The 19,782-nt window shown below is 41.3% G+C and overlaps 1 protein-coding gene across 1 annotated transcript in view; it reads left to right on the forward strand.

Moving 5' to 3' along the window:
* The window catches only part of STK39 (serine/threonine kinase 39), a 310,863-nt gene that overhangs the window by 97,194 nt on the left and 193,887 nt on the right, over positions 1-19,782 (forward strand). The window contains exons 6-10 of the mRNA XM_035007841.1: positions 3,996-4,105; positions 4,347-4,448; positions 6,545-6,678; positions 16,144-16,192; positions 16,292-16,357. Of these exons, the coding sequence (XP_034863732.1) occupies positions 3,996-4,105; positions 4,347-4,448; positions 6,545-6,678; positions 16,144-16,192; positions 16,292-16,357 (461 nt within the window). The remainder of the gene's footprint in view (positions 1-3,995; positions 4,106-4,346; positions 4,449-6,544; positions 6,679-16,143; positions 16,193-16,291; positions 16,358-19,782) is intronic.

Here is a 19,782-nt window from a genome sequence, read left to right on the forward strand (position 1 = left end):
CCTATCCAGGTCTTAACCTCTTCTCGAAGGCCAGGTGGTCTGAGGCCCGTCATGACTATGACAGCCCGTAGTTCCCCTATCTACACAGACAGCACAGCGTAGCTCTGTTCATTGTTTCCTGGCCTCCCTCTCCTTGCTGGTCAAGGCTTAAAGCCAGGAAACCTATTTTTCTCATATTTTATATCTACCACTGTAAAAATGTTCATGCTTAACCCTCACCCCACTTCAAAGGCAGAGAATAGTGGCTTATCGATCGACCTCACATTTGTTGGAAAGCAGATTTATACATGGGGAAAAGAAGCAGGAGAGTGTTAGCCATATGAACGTAATATAAAATTAGCAGAACTGAGAAAGCTGGTAGGAAGGCCCAGAAGCCCCGGTTAAGTGGTTGGCGGAGCAGCATGGCCCCTGCCGGTGAGGACCATGCTCTTTCCTGGAGGGTCCGCCCACTCTCCACATCAGGTGGCTAATACCGCAAACCCTGCAGGTCTGCCCGGGGGCTCAACATTCACGTATATACAAATAAGACTATTCCCAGAGTGACTTAATCACGTACCACAAATGAGGCAAAGGTCTTGGATGCACATCAGACTAACCACACCCTAACATAGAGGCAGCTGTGAAAAAGCCCCAAGGCGCCAAGAGTCAGGATGTCAAGTTTGCTGCCGTTCTTAATCGGGATGTGCAGAACGGCCTCTCCTGACCGTGCTACGCTTAGCGGAGGGAACAGCGTACCTGGACGATGACAGAGCATTGGGTGCACAGGCAGACTGTGAGGGGCCAGTTGGATGGCAGGACTGATGATGGATCTTGGGGATAACCAGTGAGTCCTTCAGCAGGGGGAGGCTCAAGGTCTGAATTTGGGAGTAGGGGCAGCTGAGGCAGGAGAGGGAAAAAGGGGAGTCAGATTTGCATGTTGTGCTGAGGGATTTTGACTTTATTCTGGGGAGGAGAAGGCCTTTAAGACCCTCTGAGGGAGAAGTCAGGTGTGTGACCGAGGAAGGCCTGGTTGCCAGGGCATGGTCCTGGAGAAAGCCGGAGGAAGGTGGGGGTTTAGGAGGCTGCCACTAAGTGGGTATTCAAAAGATGTGAGGGGAGCCTTTCAGTTCCTACGCTGACAGCATTCTTTCTGGTCTGAGATGCAGCTATTCCCGGAGGCAGGAAGATGGACTGGCTAACTCTATGTGGAGCCTTTGATTCCATATTGCCAGACAGACGTTTATGGTTTCTGACCCAAGTGTATCTTGTTGCACTCCCTTCGGCAGTATAGACGTCCCTCTTAGCAAATAAGGACTCTTTTCAGTGGCTCTGCCCCTCCCCGCCCTCGTTCTCCCCATCCTATGCACGTGGTCTGGACAGAATAGAGCAATTTTCCTTTTTACACACGTACCCTATGTACTTCGGTCAAAGTGTCGTCTCTCAGTACATAGAAATCTTTATGTATACACATTGGCAATCCATAGAAGCCACTTATGTATGTACTCGAGTCATAAGCGTGAGTAGATGTTAGGATTGGTATTTTCTGCTTCTAGAATTTTTGTTTTGAGCTTTAAAGACATTTAAGCATCTGTTTATGGCTTTAAAGTGAGTGTTCTAAGTGGAGGCTATGAATAAATATGTGAATCATGAAGGATATATTGAAGGGGTATTGTCCATAATATATTGCTACTATACAACTCTTTTCAGCTCTTTTTTCATCTCTAAAAAGGTCTAATGTAATCATATGGTATTTTTAAGGAATTAAATTTAATGTTAACTATGGATTTTTTTCTGATTATATCTTTTAGGAGAGACTGGCGTGTAGAGTTGCTTCAACTGCATTAAAAAAAATCTGTTTTTCCTTAGAGCAACTTCTACTCATATTCTTACTTATTTACAGATGATATGTACTTAGGATTTTGTTATAAAAATTTTTTTTAAAGATTTTATTTATTTGAGAGAGAGAGAGCATGAGCAGGGCGAGGGGCAGAGGGATCAGGAGAAGCAGACTCCCCACTGAGCAGGGAGCCCAGTGCGGAGCCAGGACCCTGGGATCATGACCCGAACCAAAGGCAGATGCTTAACTGACTGAGCCACACAGGCACCCTTGTTACAAAATTATTTTAATAGAAATGGAATGTTGGGTTCATTGTTGAACTTTTCAGAAATATAAGTTAAGTTGAAATTAATATTTTTCAAAGCCGATCATGTTATCTTTTCCTCTAGCCAAATATAGTAGATGCTTACAAATAATTTAATTCACCTAGTTCTTCTGTAAGAACATGAATTTTATTTGCTCCTACCCACAGGACACTGGTTCACTGGTTCTAGAGATTTCTTTTCACAAGGCTTCATTTTTCCCTCAGAAATATAAGAATTCAAAGAGTTTTAGAGTTTGGCACATATGTGCAAATTAAATTATATAGCATTTTCAGAATATGCTTTTGCTCAATATTAACATGAGAGGAGCAGTTGGAACAAAGACTACATTTGTCAATTTTTATTCCTTTTACTTGTAGTTGAAATCCTGTTGGGAGTTGAGTAAATGTAAATGTAAATAAAATGAAACAGTCAATATATTTCAACTCCGGGAACTGGTTACAGTGTTACCGCATCACAATATTGAAGGCCTAAAGCAAATGCTAATACATTTTGACCTTGGCTTGTGCTTGATGTTGTTCTTTGGTAATTGCTGTCATCCTGGCAAGTCATCAAAGGGGACCAACAAAGGAGAATTATAGGAGAGGAATTTGAAGGGGCTCAGGGTACATAGTTGGCTGCAGCATTTTGAGGTGTTGACTGCTTTTTTAAATTACCATTTACCGGCTTATTGAGCTGTCCTTGAGTTGGCTCTAGCTTGTAGGTCTGTATTAGCCTTGAGTAGCTGGTACTTATTAACTAACTTCAACTTTTAGTAAAAATCTACGCAGGAATGCATGCATTAATAATCACCAGGTATTCCTTCTCTGTGGTCACAAACGAACATCATTTTTGCATAAATACATGTGTGTATGTATATAGAGTATGCCTAATTCATCATCCTGCAAAAAGAATTTCTAGTATGTAATAGATGTTAAGAAGAGTATTATTTCATTCTACAAACCATTGTATCTATACTTAAGAAAATTATCCAAAAAGCAAACGTTGGAAAAAAAAAATCTTTACTGACTGAGCTTCTCCCTTGTGTTGATTGCTACATCTGTACAAACCTGGGCAGTTGGCTTTAGGTACCTGGGTTCGTGGATTTGCTATTATGATTTTGCCTAAGGTGTCAGCACTGTTTAAGCAACGCCATGAGAGTGTGGAAGATGAATGTTATTATCCTTTATTTAAATCTTGTTATTGAATTATAATTAACATACAAGGTTATATTAGTTTCAGGTGTACAATATAATGATTAACAATTCTATACATTACTCAGTGCTCATCACCATAAGTGTAGTCTTAATCCCCTCTATTTCACCCTCCCCCAAGCCACCTTTAAAAAAAATCCACTCCCCAAACATTGATGATGTGGAATTAAGCTGGAAAATAATCATAACAAAAGAAACACATAAAAAGAAACTACATCACATACTGGTTTTACTGCTTCCCGTGCTATTTTCCCCCCTCCCCCCCCCGCGGTGCTATTCTTAGAAATGATTTGTTGAAATGAATCTTAGCAAAAAGCTAAGATCCTTTATATTTAGGGCTCTGAGAATGTGTTTTCATTTTTATTGAATTAATAATTTATGGTTAGTTATGATTTCTGATACTTTTTTGTAGAACATATAATTTGGTGTGCTGAGTTTCTGGACTGGTGGGGTTGCTGACCCATCACCCGTGATGGTGTTCTCTAAAGTGTAGGTTGGTGGGTGGCGGGACTGCCTTGGTGTATCCCTGAGAGAGCTTCATGGTGTTTGGAACAATTCATCATCACTGGAAAGGTCCCCAGGAAAAGAGAGGTTTATAAAGTCAGAATGTGTAAGCAATAATGTCTTACATAAAATAAGGGTGATTTTTTTTTTTTCTTTTAGATTTTGGGGTAAGTGCATTCTTAGCAACAGGGGGTGATGTTACCCGGAATAAAGTAAGAAAAACATTTGTTGGTACTCCGTGTTGGATGGCCCCTGAAGTCATGGAACAGGTAAAAAAAAAAAAAAAAAAAAAAAAGATGCTTTGTATCACTAAATACATTAACATTTCATTCAAGTCAATCATTTTACTAGAATGCATCATATAACTAAGATTTAGTTCCCGATTGGTGGGCCTTAGCAAAGTACTATCAGAGTTGTGCATCCCTGCTGTAGACCTCCAACATGATATGGACTTCCGGGCGGGTGACCTGCCTACTGTGTAATTGTGTTTTTTCCTCCTTCTGTTCTTAGGTGAGAGGCTATGACTTCAAGGCTGACATGTGGAGTTTTGGGATAACTGCCATTGAATTAGCAACAGGAGCAGCGCCTTATCACAAATACCCTCCTATGAAAGTAATTACTATTGGAAATAATATGTCTGGCTTGAAATAGGATTTAATGGAATCTGTTCTGTAATTCTCTTAAACATAGTCATTTTTCTCTTAGACCTGAGGCGAATTAATGGAGGAATGCAGCCAAGTTAAATGTTGTCGGATGTGGACAGAATAGCTCAAAAGTAGTCCAGTTCCCGGCTTTGAAGCTTGCTTTACATTCTTAGCAGAGAGCTGTCTGAAGACTGCGATCACTTTGGCCAGTGGAGGTTGAGAACCGGGACAAATGCTGGTCACTACTCTTTTGATAGCCGAAGACCCCAGACCCCCAAGGAAAATCTAAAAATAGATTACCGCGACATCATCTTTGCAGATGGATTTCCCCCATTTTTTTTTAAATGATCTGTGACATTTCACCCCTGTGCTCACTGTGTCATATTGGTGACTCATCTGAAATAAGGGAGCCCAGTGTTTTTAGGCAATAACCTACATTTGGATGGTGTTTTCAGATTTTTGTGATTCTTCTAACTGGCCTACATTATTATTTCACTTATTCTGAGATGGTGGTATTAGGGCTGATGGACCCAATTAGATTTTGTTTGGGGACTGAAATAGCTGGTGGAAATGATGATGATATTTTACAGAGAATACAGTCTGTCTTTGTTTCAACTATTTCCTAGGAAAATACTGGAAAAATATAGGAGGATTAAGAAAAACCTGAGGATAAACAAAGTTCAATAATTTTACTGAATAAAAAGTTAATATGTTCTTATGAGGGAAAATTTGGAAGTCCAAACAAGAATAAAGAAGGAAATAAATCATTCATAATTTCATCAATCACAGAAAATCCCTGTTAAGGTCTTAGCGTAGTTCATTACATTGTTCTTTTCTCTCTGTATTTATGTACATATTTTTAACATACTTAAGATTAGGGGTGTGTGTATACATACCTATTTTGTTAGCAGAATATTCAAAGTTGAGGTGTAAACAGTTGAACTGACCTTGTAGAGAAAAAGCACTGAAGCAACTCAGGATTTTCCCTTCCATCCAGTTTTTCTGCATTATTTTTTCTTATTTCTTGTTTTCTTTCATTCCCCACTCCTTCGTGTGTCCCACCCATCCGAATCCAAAGTCCCATTGCTAACCCCAGCCCAACGTCCTGTGGGGCTCTATTGGGACTTCACAGCTTGCCCACTTTCTTCTGTTTGCTCTTATCCTCCACAAACAATAAACTGTCACTTTAATCCTTCATCTATTCACACATCTGAAAGTGTTTGAAAGGAGTCTTGGCATGTATAACGTTTGCATAAATTAAGGCTGATTTATGCATTAATGAGGGTTATTCCTTTTATAGGTCAATAGTTTACTACAGATTCTCTTTTTTTTTGAACAAATAATTCTGATGTTGTGAATGAATGGAATTTTTACCTTTTTGATTTGAAGCTGTATTTTGGTTTTGTTTTGTCCCCCCTCCAGGAGCAGCGTGGCCTTTTGCTCTGGTTATGGTTTTTAGGAACTTGTATTCTGGCTAACTTTAAGCGTTCTTACTGCCACAGTTTTGCCAAGCCTTTAAGCAATATTCTGTAGGTTTTCTCTTTAAAAAAAAAAAAAAAAAGAAAAAGGAAATCATGTGTTACCTTCTGGGATATTGTGGATTTATTTTTAGGGTTGGCAGTGTGTTAACAGAAGCCTTGAGTACGGGCGGTTCCTTACTTATGAATGACCTGTACACATGAGTGCTCACTGCTGCTCTGGCCGCCCCCCCGCCCCCTCCCCTTTCCCAGCCTCCGCTAAGCCTTTGCTGGAGCTACGTGCTCCCCGAGGCTGTGTGGGAGCCAGTTCCCAGAAGTTCTGTCCCGGCCGCTTTGGGACCTCGTTCTTCACACACACAACAGATTTTGTAAGTTCTGTCAATGGAATAACAAAAAGGTGAAAGGGCACGTGAACAGATTCGCGAAAGGAAATGAGTACTTTGAATACACACTTTCTGGAAGGTTAAAATCATGGGAAAGCACCTCCTCATCAAGGATGGTCCCTAACGCTTCTGTGAAACATTGAGAACTCGACTAGGGCAGAGGCTGTACTGAGATTCTGTCTTGGTGTTTGTTTCTGCTGCAGGTGTTAATGTTGACTTTGCAAAACGATCCACCCACTTTAGAAACAGGAATAGAGGATAAGGAAATGATGAAAAAGTACGGCAAGTCCTTTAGGAAATTACTCTCCCTGTGTCTTCAGAAAGATCCTTCTAAAAGGTATGTCGAACTTTGTGGATGAGTTAATGACCTGGTTTGAATCACGACAAAGCTTTGTTTGTGGCTGGGAAAAGGCTGTGTGAGGACACCTGGAAGGTACTTCTAGTTCAAGGGAAATCCTGCCCTGGCCCCTGGTTTCCAACCTGTTAGTGGAAGACAGCATGGGTCCGAGAGGGAGAGGAGTGAGCATGAGGGAGAGGCAGAGGAAAATTTTTAGTGTTAATGAGATTCACTGTGTTTGTTAGGTATGGGCTCTGTCATCGAAGGAAATGAAATAAAACAAATCAAAAGAAATTGGCAGCGGTGCACTCAGAAACTGAGCTAATATTCTTCACTGTGTAGGTTGAGCTGACCTCTCAGGATTTGAATATCCTGCTAGCTCCAGTCTAAACCAGGCAGAGCTATTGAATTTTGCATGAGCTTCCTTTTAGTTGCAGAACAAGTTGTGCTGTTTAAAAGATTATCAGTAAAGAAGATTAAGATTTTTGCATTAGAAACATTAATCATGTAAACAGAAGCAAATGGTCTGAAATTAACGTTAGCGGTTCCTCTTTATTCTGGGGTTGTTGCCCTGCTCTGTAGTGTGTCTGTTTTCTGAGTTTGTTTCTTCCTTCTTAATATCTGTGACTTTGAAATACCCCAGCTAGTGATAATATAGCCCCGTGTCTTTTATTGCTTAAAGAAGAATGTTAATGACGTGAGCCACACAGGCCGTGCCCGGGTAGAGTCCCTTTGTCGAGCTTGGCTGTGTGTGGTGCGGACCTAGCATACCGTCAGCATAGACCACCTATCTGGAGAGGCCACTGGGGAGTCACTGGCCACCTCATGCGCCCAAGGGTTCGGTTTGATACTTACATTTGAAAACGTAAAAACCTGGCTTTCTCTTCTGAAGCTTTCCTTTTCAGGCAAGGACCCTGCTTTTGGAGGGATTCCTGTCTTCTTAAATCCTTTATGAAACCTAAGCCTTTTCTCTTTACACAGTAATCTGCTGTTTGAGTAGGCAGCCATTCTCTAGATTAAACAGAGTTTCCATTATTTTACCCCATTCTTTGTAGCTACTCTCGTCATTCCTTTACATTTTACTGACTTTGCTTTGAATCTTCTCTATATGTCACCATTCTCATGCAGCTAGGTCGAAAGACTGTTTGCTATCAAGCATCCTGAAATTATATATTGTAAAAGGGATCATTGTTTTGTCACACCATTAGGCTGTTTCTGCTTAAACATCTTAGTTGCCTTTTCTATTTGATTTGTGGGGCTTGTTTTTCTTCCGAAGTTATACTGATCTTTCATCGAGGTTACTTCTTCACACTCCTATTGGGTGAAAATGCTCTTAGATTCTCATTTTGTTCTGCAACACTTGTTTGTCTTACGTTTGTATTTGGTGTCGTCTCCAAACATAAATTTTTGGCATCACCAAGGAAATAATTCGATCCTCCAGAGCCCAATGAGAGAGGTACCTGTCTTCCCAGTTAGCACTGGGTTACAGCTGATGGTCTTTGTGATTCACAAACTAGTTGAGATCCCACCTAGTGGTGATGATGTGTAATGTCACATATTTCTAGCCCTTCTGGAAAAAGATACTGGAGGGTAGAATTGCTGGTGTACTAATGATACACAACAGATTTCTTTAGGAATTTGTAAATTACAATAAATTAGATTAGCATACATTATATTTAACAAACCGTCCTTATTTCTTAATAACCTTGAAACTCTTCCCAGGAATTATTTATTATATGAGCTCAAATGTTAGGTTCCTACCACCCTACTGCCCCTAAAAAAAAAATTCTCAAAAAGAGTCTTGCACCATATATTTGAATTCTTACGAAGTCTTCCCCTCAGAGTGCTCTCTTAGTAACTTATTGATTTACAAAATATTAATAGTTTAAGGACTTCTTTTAGGTATTTTCATTATAACATAATCTAATCTCACTATTGTGCAATTGTCTTCTATAACAAACAGAGTATTCGTGGTGCACCAAATTCTTGGGGACTCTTTTTTAAAAATTGAAGTATAATTAACATACGGTGTTATATTAGTTTCAGGTGTACAATATAAGGATTCAAAAACTCTATATTCATTGCTCATCACGATAAATGTACTCTTAATCCGCATCACCTATTTCACCCATCCCCCACCCACCTTCCCTCTGGCAACCACTGGTTTGTTCTCCATATTTAAGAGTCTGTTTTGTTTGTTTTGTTTCTTAAATTCCACATATGAGTGAAATCATACGATATTTGTCATTCTCTGACTTATTTCACTTAGCGTTATATCCTCTAGGTCCATCCATGTTGTTGCAAATGGGAAAATCTCATTCCTTTTTATGACTGAGTAATATTCCATTGTATATATATACCACATCTTCTTTGTCCATTCATCTATCAATGGACACTTGAGTTGCTTCCCTATCTCGGCTGTGGTAAATAATGCTGCAATAAACATAGGGGTATGCATCTATCTTTTTGGATTAGTGTTTTCTTTGGTTTTCTTTAGGTAAATACCCAGTAGTGGAATCACTGGATCATATGGTAGTTCTAATTTTAATTTTTTGAGGAACTTCCATACTGTTTTCCACAGTGGCTTCACCAATTTGCATTCCCACTAACAGTGCATGAGGGTTCCTTTTTCTCCACATCCTCGCCAACATTTGTTTATCTTCTTGACTAGCCATTCTGACAGGTATAAGGTGATACTTATTTGTGTTTTTTTTTTAATTAAATTAAATTAATTTTTTTAAGTAAACTGTCCCACAAGGTGGGGCTCGAACTCACAATCCTGAGATCAAGAGTCGCATGTTCTTCTGACTGAGCCAGCCAGGTGTCTCTTTCATTGTGGTTTTGATTTGCATTTCTATGATGATGAATGATATTGAGCATCTTATCATGTGTCTATTGGCCACTTGTATGTCTTCTTTTGAGGAAAAAAGTTCATGAAATATGAGAATGGGAAAAAAAATATTGAATTTATTATATAGGATGCAGTTTTAAAATATGTATTCATTACTAAATAAGTAAACATTTAATTACTACCCAAATCTGAAAGAAACCATGAATATTTCCTGTCTTCTCTGTCTTTGCTCATATTGTTCAGAGGTTCTTCCTCTTCCTCTGTTGCCCTTCCACCCTCTTTTAATGCTTACTTGAAAGCATTAATCTTCTTAGCGTTAGATAAATCTGGGTGAGATTCCTAGCCTCATCTACATGACTTAGTTTCCTTGTCTGTAAAATGGGCCTAATAACACCTACTTCATAGGATTGTCATGAGGATGGAATACAATCACGCACTGAAAGAGGATAGCATGGGGATGCGTGGGTGGCTCAGTGAGTTAAACGTCTGGCTCTTGGTTTTGGCTTAGGTCATGATCTCAGGGTGGTGGGATCAAGCCCCATGTTGGGCTCCAGGCTCGGCAGGGAGTCTGCTTGAAATTCTCTCTCCCTTTCCCCCTCCCCCTGCTTGCATGTGCCCTCTCTCTCTCTCTAAAAATAAATAAATAAATCTTAAAAAAAAGAGGATAGCACAGTGCCTAGGGGTTCCTAAGTATTCAGCGAATTGGGATTGCTGTTCACTATTTGCCTTTTTCTTCCTAACCGAGTGGAATTATTACAACCCTTAGTTTTCCTACAGTATGTTGAGGTCTCTTACAGCACTTTCACCCTATGCATTTATTGACTTACACATCCAATTTCCTCATATGTTTGTAAGTTTTTTAGAAGAAGAACCTGTGTCATTCATCTTTATGTCTTTCTTTTTTTTAATTTTATTTTTTTAGGTTATGTTAATCTCCATACATTACATCATTAGTTTTTGATGTAGTGTTCCATGATTCATTGTTTGCGTATAACATCCAGTGCTCCATGCAGAACGTGCCCTCTTTAATACCCATCACCAGGCTAACCCATCCTCCCACCCCACTCCCCTCCAGAACCCTCAGTTTTTTTCTCAGAGTCCATAGTCTCTCATGGTTCGTCTCCCCCCTCCGATTTCTATCCACACTGTTGGGTCTGTATTACATATTTGATATTTCTTGAGCAACTGGAGACCATTGGGAGCTTGCAATTTGGGGATGATTTGGACTCACTGAAGAGTGTTTCAGAAACAAACCAGATTCAAGTGGGTTGAGGAGTAAATGCAAGATTTTTGATAATTTTTATTTATTTCACATATTGATCATCTACTTGTAATCTGAAAGCAGCTGACAGGTACCAAAACCCTGGTCTAGCTGAGTACCTTTTTAGCAACAAATAGAAACATCACAGGTGAACAGTGACCGGGACAGATTCAGTCCTGTGCTGGAGCCCTCAGGTTGCCTGAGAAGGAGCTGTGTTTTCTGTCAACCTGAGAGCTCATGGAACTTTCCTAATTAAAGAGAGCTGGGGTGTTGGAGCTATTTGCCTCAGACAAGTCTGTGCTCTGCATTGGCACAGACTAAGAGGTGCTTATATTTGCATAGCAGAACATTTTGCTATTTCTTAAAAAATGAGCCTAATCCTGTAGATTATGTACTTCCTATGGATGGCAGCTGTAAAAGGAACCAGCATTTTCTTCGAGCAACAGGAGGGTGCATATCACATAGATAAATTCATTAGAAGTGAATAAAACTTGAATATTTCTTTTGGGGGGAGGGGAGGGTGAGAGATGCAGCTCTGCCTGAGGTCAGTGAGATTTTAGAAATTATAATGCAGGTTGTTAGAACTACTTAAGCTGTATCATGTTCATCCTGAATCCTTTGAAAATTATTTGAAGTCTCAGTGGACTTTGATTCATCCATATGTATTAACTGAATCCTTTAAGAGATTTTCTTCTGAGAATGTTGGTACTTGCAGACTACTGCATTGTTTTTAAGGATTTTTTTTTTTTTTTAAGATTTATTTATTTGACAGAGAGAGAGAGGGCACAAGCAGGGGAAGCTGCAGACAGAGGGAGAGGGAGAAGCAGGGTCCCTGCTGAGCAGGGACTGCGGGGGGGCTGTTTTTAAGGATTTAAAGTGGAATCGTCATTCATAGCCTGTACCATTATTTGGGTTGCTGGTGTATAGGATTTTAGCTTTTCTTGTGAACAACAGTGTCTGTATTTATGTTATGTTGCATTATTTGAAAATTGTTAGCAGCCATGTAAGACGTAACTGCTTGCAGAATTCTTTCTCTTCTGTGGTGCTCAGCTAAGAGGCCGGCAGCATCGAGAGTTCCATATTAACCCTGTACTGGTGGTTGCTATAGGGTAAAGCTAAAACAAACAAGCAAGCGAACAGAGCACAAAAACCCTAAAGTCAGTTAGGCAGCATGCACCTCCACTTCTCTCATGCCTGCTATCACTTTCTTCCTCCCTCATTTTCCTCATTCTTTCCAGTTCCACTTTCCCATACTTTCTGATGGAGATTGCTCGGCAACTTGTGTGATTCTGCCTCCAAAGCTCTAGACGCTTGAGGTCATTTGAGTGCACAGAGGATCTGCTGTTTAGTTCTTCTGTGTGTGGAATAGACCTTTTATTTTGTATGACCTGTATGGCCTATTAACATAAATGTTGAGCCTATACAAGAAGGAATGTGGCTCCTTTAAGCCATTTCTCATTTCTCAGGTGATTGTTTGTATTTATTGATGAAGGCTAAGAATGGAGAGTGCAGAAAAAGGAGTTTTCTCTGCAGCATGCTTTCCCCTTTACAGTTTTGGTCACCATAGAAATGACCTTGCTGGGGAAAGGAAGGTATTTTCCCAGCCCTGTATCTCGAGGTATGTCTGGCATTTCCCAGCCTCTTCTCTGTGTTGGCCCTACACCTGCCCCTTAGTGTGTGGAAGGAGGAAGCAGGGTGTAGAGGAGTGAGGGAAGCATGGGGCTGTCCACTTCAGGACCTCCACTGTGCACGACTTACTCCCCCCGCCTTTTTTTTTTTTGTTAGCATGAGTCTTATTTCATTACATCGTTCTCCTGTTCCCTACTACCTTGAACAGATGCTTAGAATTTGGTGTTGACTAGATTTGGCTCTAAGAGTTGTGGTTCTGTGTCTGAGTGTCTGGGAGCATCACTTCTACCCCATATTTGATTATGGTATGGAAATCGAGCTATAACGGTTTTCTGGTCTGTGTTGGACATTGAGGACATAAAAAATGAATCCTCCGTGGTCCCTGTCTTGAAAGGGCTTATAACCTAGTGGGGTCAAGGTGGGAAGACACAGGCACAGATAATTACCGAATAGGAGTGTGGGTAGTGGTGTGTGAGCACTGAGTAGGGAGCAATGAATTCTACTTGTGGGAGCTGAGCAAAGTATCTCTGAAGACGATGACATTTAAATTGGCTCTTGACTGATGAGCAAGGCTGTGACAGTCAGTTACAAAGATTTCTGAAGAAAAGCACTGTGTGCCTTGTCATGAAAGAGCACGAGAGGGAGGAGTACCAGCATAGCCAGGGGACAGAGTTCACGAGGGGCACGATGGGAAACGAGGATGGAAGAGCCAGCATCTCTCTGGCCACTGAAATCTGTTAGGATGGATAAGAATCGGGTTTTTATAGAAACCAGCTCTGGAGCAAGGTGGGTGATGGGTTAGAATGAAGAAGAGAGACTGGTGGCGGGGGTGGGGGGTGGGGCGGCTGTTGTAACTGAATTGACCAAAGGCCATGAAGGTTTCGACTGAATCAGTGGCCTTGATTGAGTCCCTTAATCATCTTGATTTTCTTAGGCTCCTTTTCACTTAAAAAAGTTAAATCTAAGTTACTTTGTATGCCTCTTGGTTTTTAAAATTTTGTTTCATGTTAATGAGGTGCCAAATACAACAGCAAGTCTCACTCGGTAGAGCGTGGCATGGTGGCCCTGTGTGTTTCCTCTGCGGCCCTCCCCTCCGCCTGGAGCTCCATTCCAGCATTTGAATGTCTGCTGTGCCTCTTCGAGCCTAACCACACACGCTAACGCCTATCTGCTAGATTCAAGTTGCCAGAGGGAGCGTTAGCGTCTGTCGCATTCACTGCGGGATGCCTAGCACCCAGCATCATGCCTGACAGAGTGGATGCTTCCTGAATATTTACAGAGGGAACGAGGATGAATTTGGAGTAGCTGGAGGCCAAAAACATTGCCGATGATCAGTACGAGTGTACATTAAAATAACAACTAAGTGAAATCATGTGAAATAGCAGCAACATTTTTGGTTCTAGTGTGCCTGTTCAACGAGGTACAAATCCATGAATTTGAACAAGCTCCCTGAGGGGATATGGCACACAAAATGTAACTCGTGGCCCACCTGTTGTTTAGACCTTTATGTACTCAGGAATTAGCAATTAACAGCTGTTTATTGCAGGGGATATGCTGATTCTGGGTTCTTTGTCAGGTACCTCTCACCAGCATTCCACTTGAAGCTGAGGAAAAGAGCAATAACAATTTCAGTAGAAGACTTCTTTGCACAGAGAGACAGTTTACGGCCCCTGTAGACTTACACGGTTTCGACAGCGATGCTCTTACAGACGTTTCCTAATTTCTTCTGCATGCGTGGGTTCGGTCCCTGGATGCATTTTACTGGAGCTTCCTGGTTCCCAAGCAGTGGTTTCCAATCCTTTCAAGTCTGAGGACTCCTTTTTAAACTTGCACCCTTTTCAACCTAATACTGTTTGTACCTCTGGTAATCATCCCCTGAGAGAATACCTCCTGATGTTCTGTAATGCTTCCCTTTCGCCTCCCCAATTTTCTTATTTTTTTATTTTTTCATTTTTTTTAAAGACTTTATTTATTAGAGAGAGAGAGAGAGAGCACAAGTAGGCAGAGCGGCAGGCAGAGAGAGAGGGAGAAGCAGGCTCCCCACTGAGCAGGGAGCCGGATGTGGGGCTCGATCCCAGGACCCCGGGATCATGACCTGAGCCGAAGGCAGATGCTTAACCGGCTGAGCCACCCAGGAGCCCCTCCCCAGTTTTTTTATTATGAAAAAATTTAAATACATGAAAGGCGTAAAAAATAGTACAGCATTTACTTCTATAGCACCACATAGATGCAACAATTATGAACATTTTCCATATCTGCTGTATCTGTTTATCTTCATTTTATTTGCTGAACAACTTGAAAGTAACAGACTTAATACTTCAGCTTGCGTTCCCTACAAATAAAAACATGTTCCTATATAACCATAATACTCTTCTATACCTAAGAAAGTAAACAGTGATTCCCTAAAATTGCCTTAATACGTGGCATATTCACATATCTCTAATGATTTCCAAATGTCTTTTGTAGCTTCTCCCCCTTCCCCTTCAAATGGAGAGGATTTAGGCAAGAGTCACATGTGGCATTTGGTTTTATTTTTTTAAGTCTTTTAATCTGGAAAAGTTCTCTTACTTCTCTCCTTTTCCTCTATGACACTGACTTTTTTTTTTTTTTGACACTGACTTTTTGAAGAGATCAGGACGGTTGTCTTGTGGATTATCTTATACTGTAGATGTCTCTGATTCTATCTGTTTGGCTGCTTGTTTTAGAAGGAACTATTGAGGAAGGAAGCTATTCTTTATGGAAGAATGCTAGCTAATAAACATAGAAGGAATGATAGAAGTAGAAAATCAGCATTCTGCCACCTGCTATGAAAAAATTAGTTAAGACAAAGATGCTAAAACCGTTAGGGAATAGAATACTCATCCAGTGCCAAAGTGTTACCCAGCAGAACACCTGCCAAGTGCATTGGGGAAAACATACCTTGACAATGGTGAGGACTCAGGCCTGGGGATCCTTGGTTAAACTTGGCATCACTCCCAGTGAGGTAACCTAACATCACGTGCCCCTGACATGCTGTGGGGACTAGTGCATGGCGTCATTTGTGGAGTATTCTTCCCCCCACATGCTTCATGTCAAATTTTTAGACCTAACTTTCAGTCTATAGGAAATACAGGATAGAGAAACAAGTTAAATGACACCATGAGGAGACCATCAGACCAGTCCAGTAATGCTTTTAAATGAGTTTGCATTTTACTAATCACCACTGTGTTTACCTTCCCCTGACAACTGGGAGGGCATATACACTTGAGCTGGGGTCCCTCAGTGGGCAGACAGAGCTGGTCCACAGGATGTGAACCCCTTGCAATAACTGCTGCTCTTGGGGAATCATAGAACTCTGTAGACTATAATTTCTTTGACAGGGTCATATTGCAGCTTGCACGGCTTCTTAATAAATACAGGGATTTAGCTCACAGATGTGTCAGTCTGCCACCTTTCAGAAAGACTGAATTCACTTAGTGAGGTGTAAGGATGAAGGGCAGAAAATTGATCATGCCCCAAATATTTAACATATGGGAATTTATGTGTTTTGCAGTAGGGGTATTTGGAAAGAACTGGAAAATCAGCCCTGTTTTATTTGGTGCCCGCTTATGATTAATTTAGTTTCTGGTGTTGCTATTCCTGAAACTGGTTTTCCAGGAATACTCTGGGACGTGGTTGTTTCGTCAAGGCAGTGTATTTATTCAGTGATCATTGTTTCAACTCTAATTTATTATTGATCTTTCAGGCCCACAGCTGCAGAACTTTTAAAATGCAAATTCTTCCAGAAAGCCAAGGTAAGATGCTTAAAAACCCACATAAATCTGCTATTTTGAAATCACTGAATTTCTGCGTATGATATTTGGTGTTAACTGTTGGGAACATTTGTTTTGCAGAACAGAGAGTACCTAATTGAGAAGCTGCTTACAAGAACCCCAGACATAGCCCAAAGAGCCAAAAAGGTAAGCGCCACTAGCCTTTGTGATCCAGCAAGGGAAATGAGACCCACAGAAACATAGGAAAAAGATTGCCACACACTCAGGATGTGTTGTTCAGAGGTTATCTGGTTAGCGATTCCTCAGATGGCTGCATTTTGCCTTTTGGGTATCTCCGGCTTGCTGTTATGTGTTTGTGGAAACAGTGTGACACTTGAATGATTTCATTTTTCCATTTATCAGCTTTTCTTAAAGAAGGTCAGAGTAGGGGAGAGGATCATGATGGAGCTTGAACCCTGGAGAGGTGAAATAGCCTTGAGGATCTTTCCTTTGGACATTTCATAGAAGAGGAGCAGTTGTTTTTAAGCAGTTTGAAATGACAAAAGAAAAACCAAAATTTGTTTTTAATGGTTATCTTTTTAAATCTGATTTTATTTACAAATTTAATGGTTATCTTGAGTATCTGTGGGATGTCAGTCTTTTCCTTATAAAAAGACCCTGGCCCCTCTTGTAATTTACCTTATGGTAAGTAAATTATATTAATGATTACCTGAAAAACTTTACATTCTTGGTTTTAGATTCTTTAAATGGTGTGTACGTGTGAGTGTATTTATTTATCCAGATTTTTATTTATTTGTAAATACTGATTTCGTTATGGCGTGAAATCTAACGAAATTTAACCTCTGGTTTGGTTTCGTTTGGTTTTAGAATTATATTAAATATTTATAATTAAAAATATTTATGTAGTCACTGATTTAGAAAGGAAGGTTCTCTCCCCCTGCCCCTTTTTATGGTTAATAGCTACAGGGAAAGCTGATCTGAACTGAGTTGTATGCTCTGAAATAAAACTGGCAAGAGAAATATGGGTCAGAGATGGTATCTCATCGTGCCTGGCTGAAGTAACTCTGAATGTTATGTTCCAGCCATTGCCTTTTCTGAAACATTGTGTATGAAGTGCATTTCGCGGATGCCTTAAAGTTGTTTTAAATAGATTTAAGAGTAGATTTTAAGAAACGACCCTCTGTGTCCAGGTGTGGGAGTGCTCCCCGGGACCAGCAGAGTCCTTGGGGCGGATTGCCCCGTTGACTGCTCAGACCTGAGCCAGGGCTGGTCTGAGGGATGTCTCTAAGGGAAAAGTGAAAGTTTGGCAGATGGTCCATCAAGAGTGGTGCATTTCAAGGGGTGACACAGGTACACTAAAGCTTCAGTTGAGGCACAGAAAGTATAAGAGCCCAGCTGCTATCTGAGGGCTCTGGACAGAAGGCTGAAGGAGGACCCAGGAGAGATGCCCTGGGGTGTGTGAGCCTGTCGCGGAGCTTTTAGTCAGGCATCTGAAGTGTTAGCCAGAGTTGGAAAAGGCTGTTAGGGAGCCTTTAGCTTGTTCAGTTTGTGTCATCCCCAAAGAATATTTTTGTTGGCCTCGACTTGTTTTGCTAGTTTTGTCTGGTCTCATTCTGTAGCTGTTCCCCCTGAAGGAGTTTGCCAGGCCTGTGTTCTCTCCAGAGCTTTAGCTTCACACCCCCAGCTCCTGTCAAATGGACTGGAGGTCTCAGAGGGGCAGTTTCCAAGTGGCTTCCCTCCCCTCCCAAACCTAATCTTCCTGTGTTCGGTGTTTCCGTCTGAGTCACCCGACCTCACAACACTGGGATTGTTTTTGTGTTTGGGGCCTCCTTTCCCCCCGTCCTCCCCATCTAGCCCCTCTCCAGTCTCTGCCACAGTGCTTGGAACGTTCTCCTGGTTTTGACTGGACAGCTGCAGTCCTTCCCTTCTGTTCCTCCTTTCTGTTCTTTCTTAGACACTGCCGCAGGAGGAACTTTTGGATCACGTCACTTAATGGCTTCAAAGTGGTTCCCAAAATTAAACAAAAACAACCCCAAGAGCCCATAAATGAACAAATAAAGTTCCTGCCAAAGAAAGGCCAACCTCCTTCGCCTTGAATTCATGGCACCATTTCAGCTTCCAGTCTTATGTTGTGAACTCAGCTCAAGTGAACCACCCATAGCTCTCACTGCACGTACTTTGCTCACTAACCTATACTTTCCTTTCAAACTCTTATCATTTGGAGAAAATGAAGAAGCTCTTCAGCTTCCAGCTTTATTTTCTTCCTTTTAAAAAATATTTAAATCATTTACTACATATGAGTGTGCTGTGCATTCCAAACCCCGTTTTGCATGTCTCTTAAACAAACCATAAGCAGCTAGAGTTTGGGGAGATGTGATTTTTCAAGCATGTCTTCTGCCATATACTTGCTCCTGGACTTTAGACTTAAACCTCAGGACTTGGTTTGTCATCCATCCCTTCAGATGGAGAATGGCCACACATCTTAGTGTCCCAGAGGAAGAGTAAAGGGAAAATATAAATTCATTCTTTAAACATCATATAGGAACAAGAGTAGCCCATAGTAATGTTGTTCTTGCTCTCTAGCTTCATTAAGTCTGCTGTTTTCCTGTTAGAATTCTCGTTGTCAAGTGTACGTGGGTTATCAGCTGTGCCCCACTCCTTGCCAATAGGCTCCATGGCAGGTGTGCTGGCCAGAACATCGATCACAGTGCACGTCTCACTCATATCAAGTGCCCACAGATGTTTGCTAACTCCATGAACATATATGCTTGTGTGGACCATGGAAAGGCCATTCGAAGCTCTGTTTTTTACGCATCCAGAATGCTTGGCATACACTCATTCCTGGGGATTCCTGTTAACAGCAGATAGACCGCCCTCTCTCCATGGGGTGCCTGATGTTGGGGAGCATCCGTGCTGTTCCTTGCTTGAAGTTTTTGCAGGCTTGGTCCCATGGAAGTAAATATTATTTTAATCATCATGAGCATTGAAAACCATTGTTGTAGGATGTCTTTGCTTGTCTTAGGTTCTTACCGTGTTTAAGTAAATTCAGTTTAAGAGTTGTTGCAGGGGAGTCTTCAGTGTTATTTTTGTCATCCATTTCTGGACTTCTCTTTATTGACATCTCCTCGGCTGCTTACTTTCCCGGTTGCTAGGGTGCCTCCTGGTTAATCATGCTCTGGTTTCCTGGTGTAAATTTGTTCTTCAGATGCTACTTGTTGCTGCTGGTGCTTTGATTTTTGTCTCCTCGGTTTGTTGTTTTAAAAATAGAAACAGTCCATTGATATACCAGTGTTTAGAGGACAACTGGGCCTGTTGACCAAGCTCTGCACAGTTAGGCAACCTGTGTGGGTTTGAAATTTGTTGGCAGAAACAACAGTTTCTGGGGCATCTGGGTGGCTCATTCGGTGGGGCGTCTGCCTTTGGCTCAGGTCATGATCCCAGAGTCCCCGGATCGAGCCCCGCGTCGGGCTCCCTGCTCGGCGGGGAATCTGCTTCTCTCTCTGCCCCGCACCCTGCTCTCATGCTCTGTCTCTGTGTCTCTCAAATAAATAAATAAAATCTTTAAAAAAAAAGAAACAACAGCTTCTGCTTCTCCTCCCTTATGGTAACAA

This window comes from Mirounga leonina, unplaced genomic scaffold (assembly GCF_011800145.1).
Source record: "Mirounga leonina isolate KUSES-001 unplaced genomic scaffold, KU_Mleo_1.0 Mir_151, whole genome shotgun sequence".
Taxonomy (NCBI): Eukaryota; Metazoa; Chordata; class Mammalia; order Carnivora; family Phocidae; genus Mirounga; species Mirounga leonina.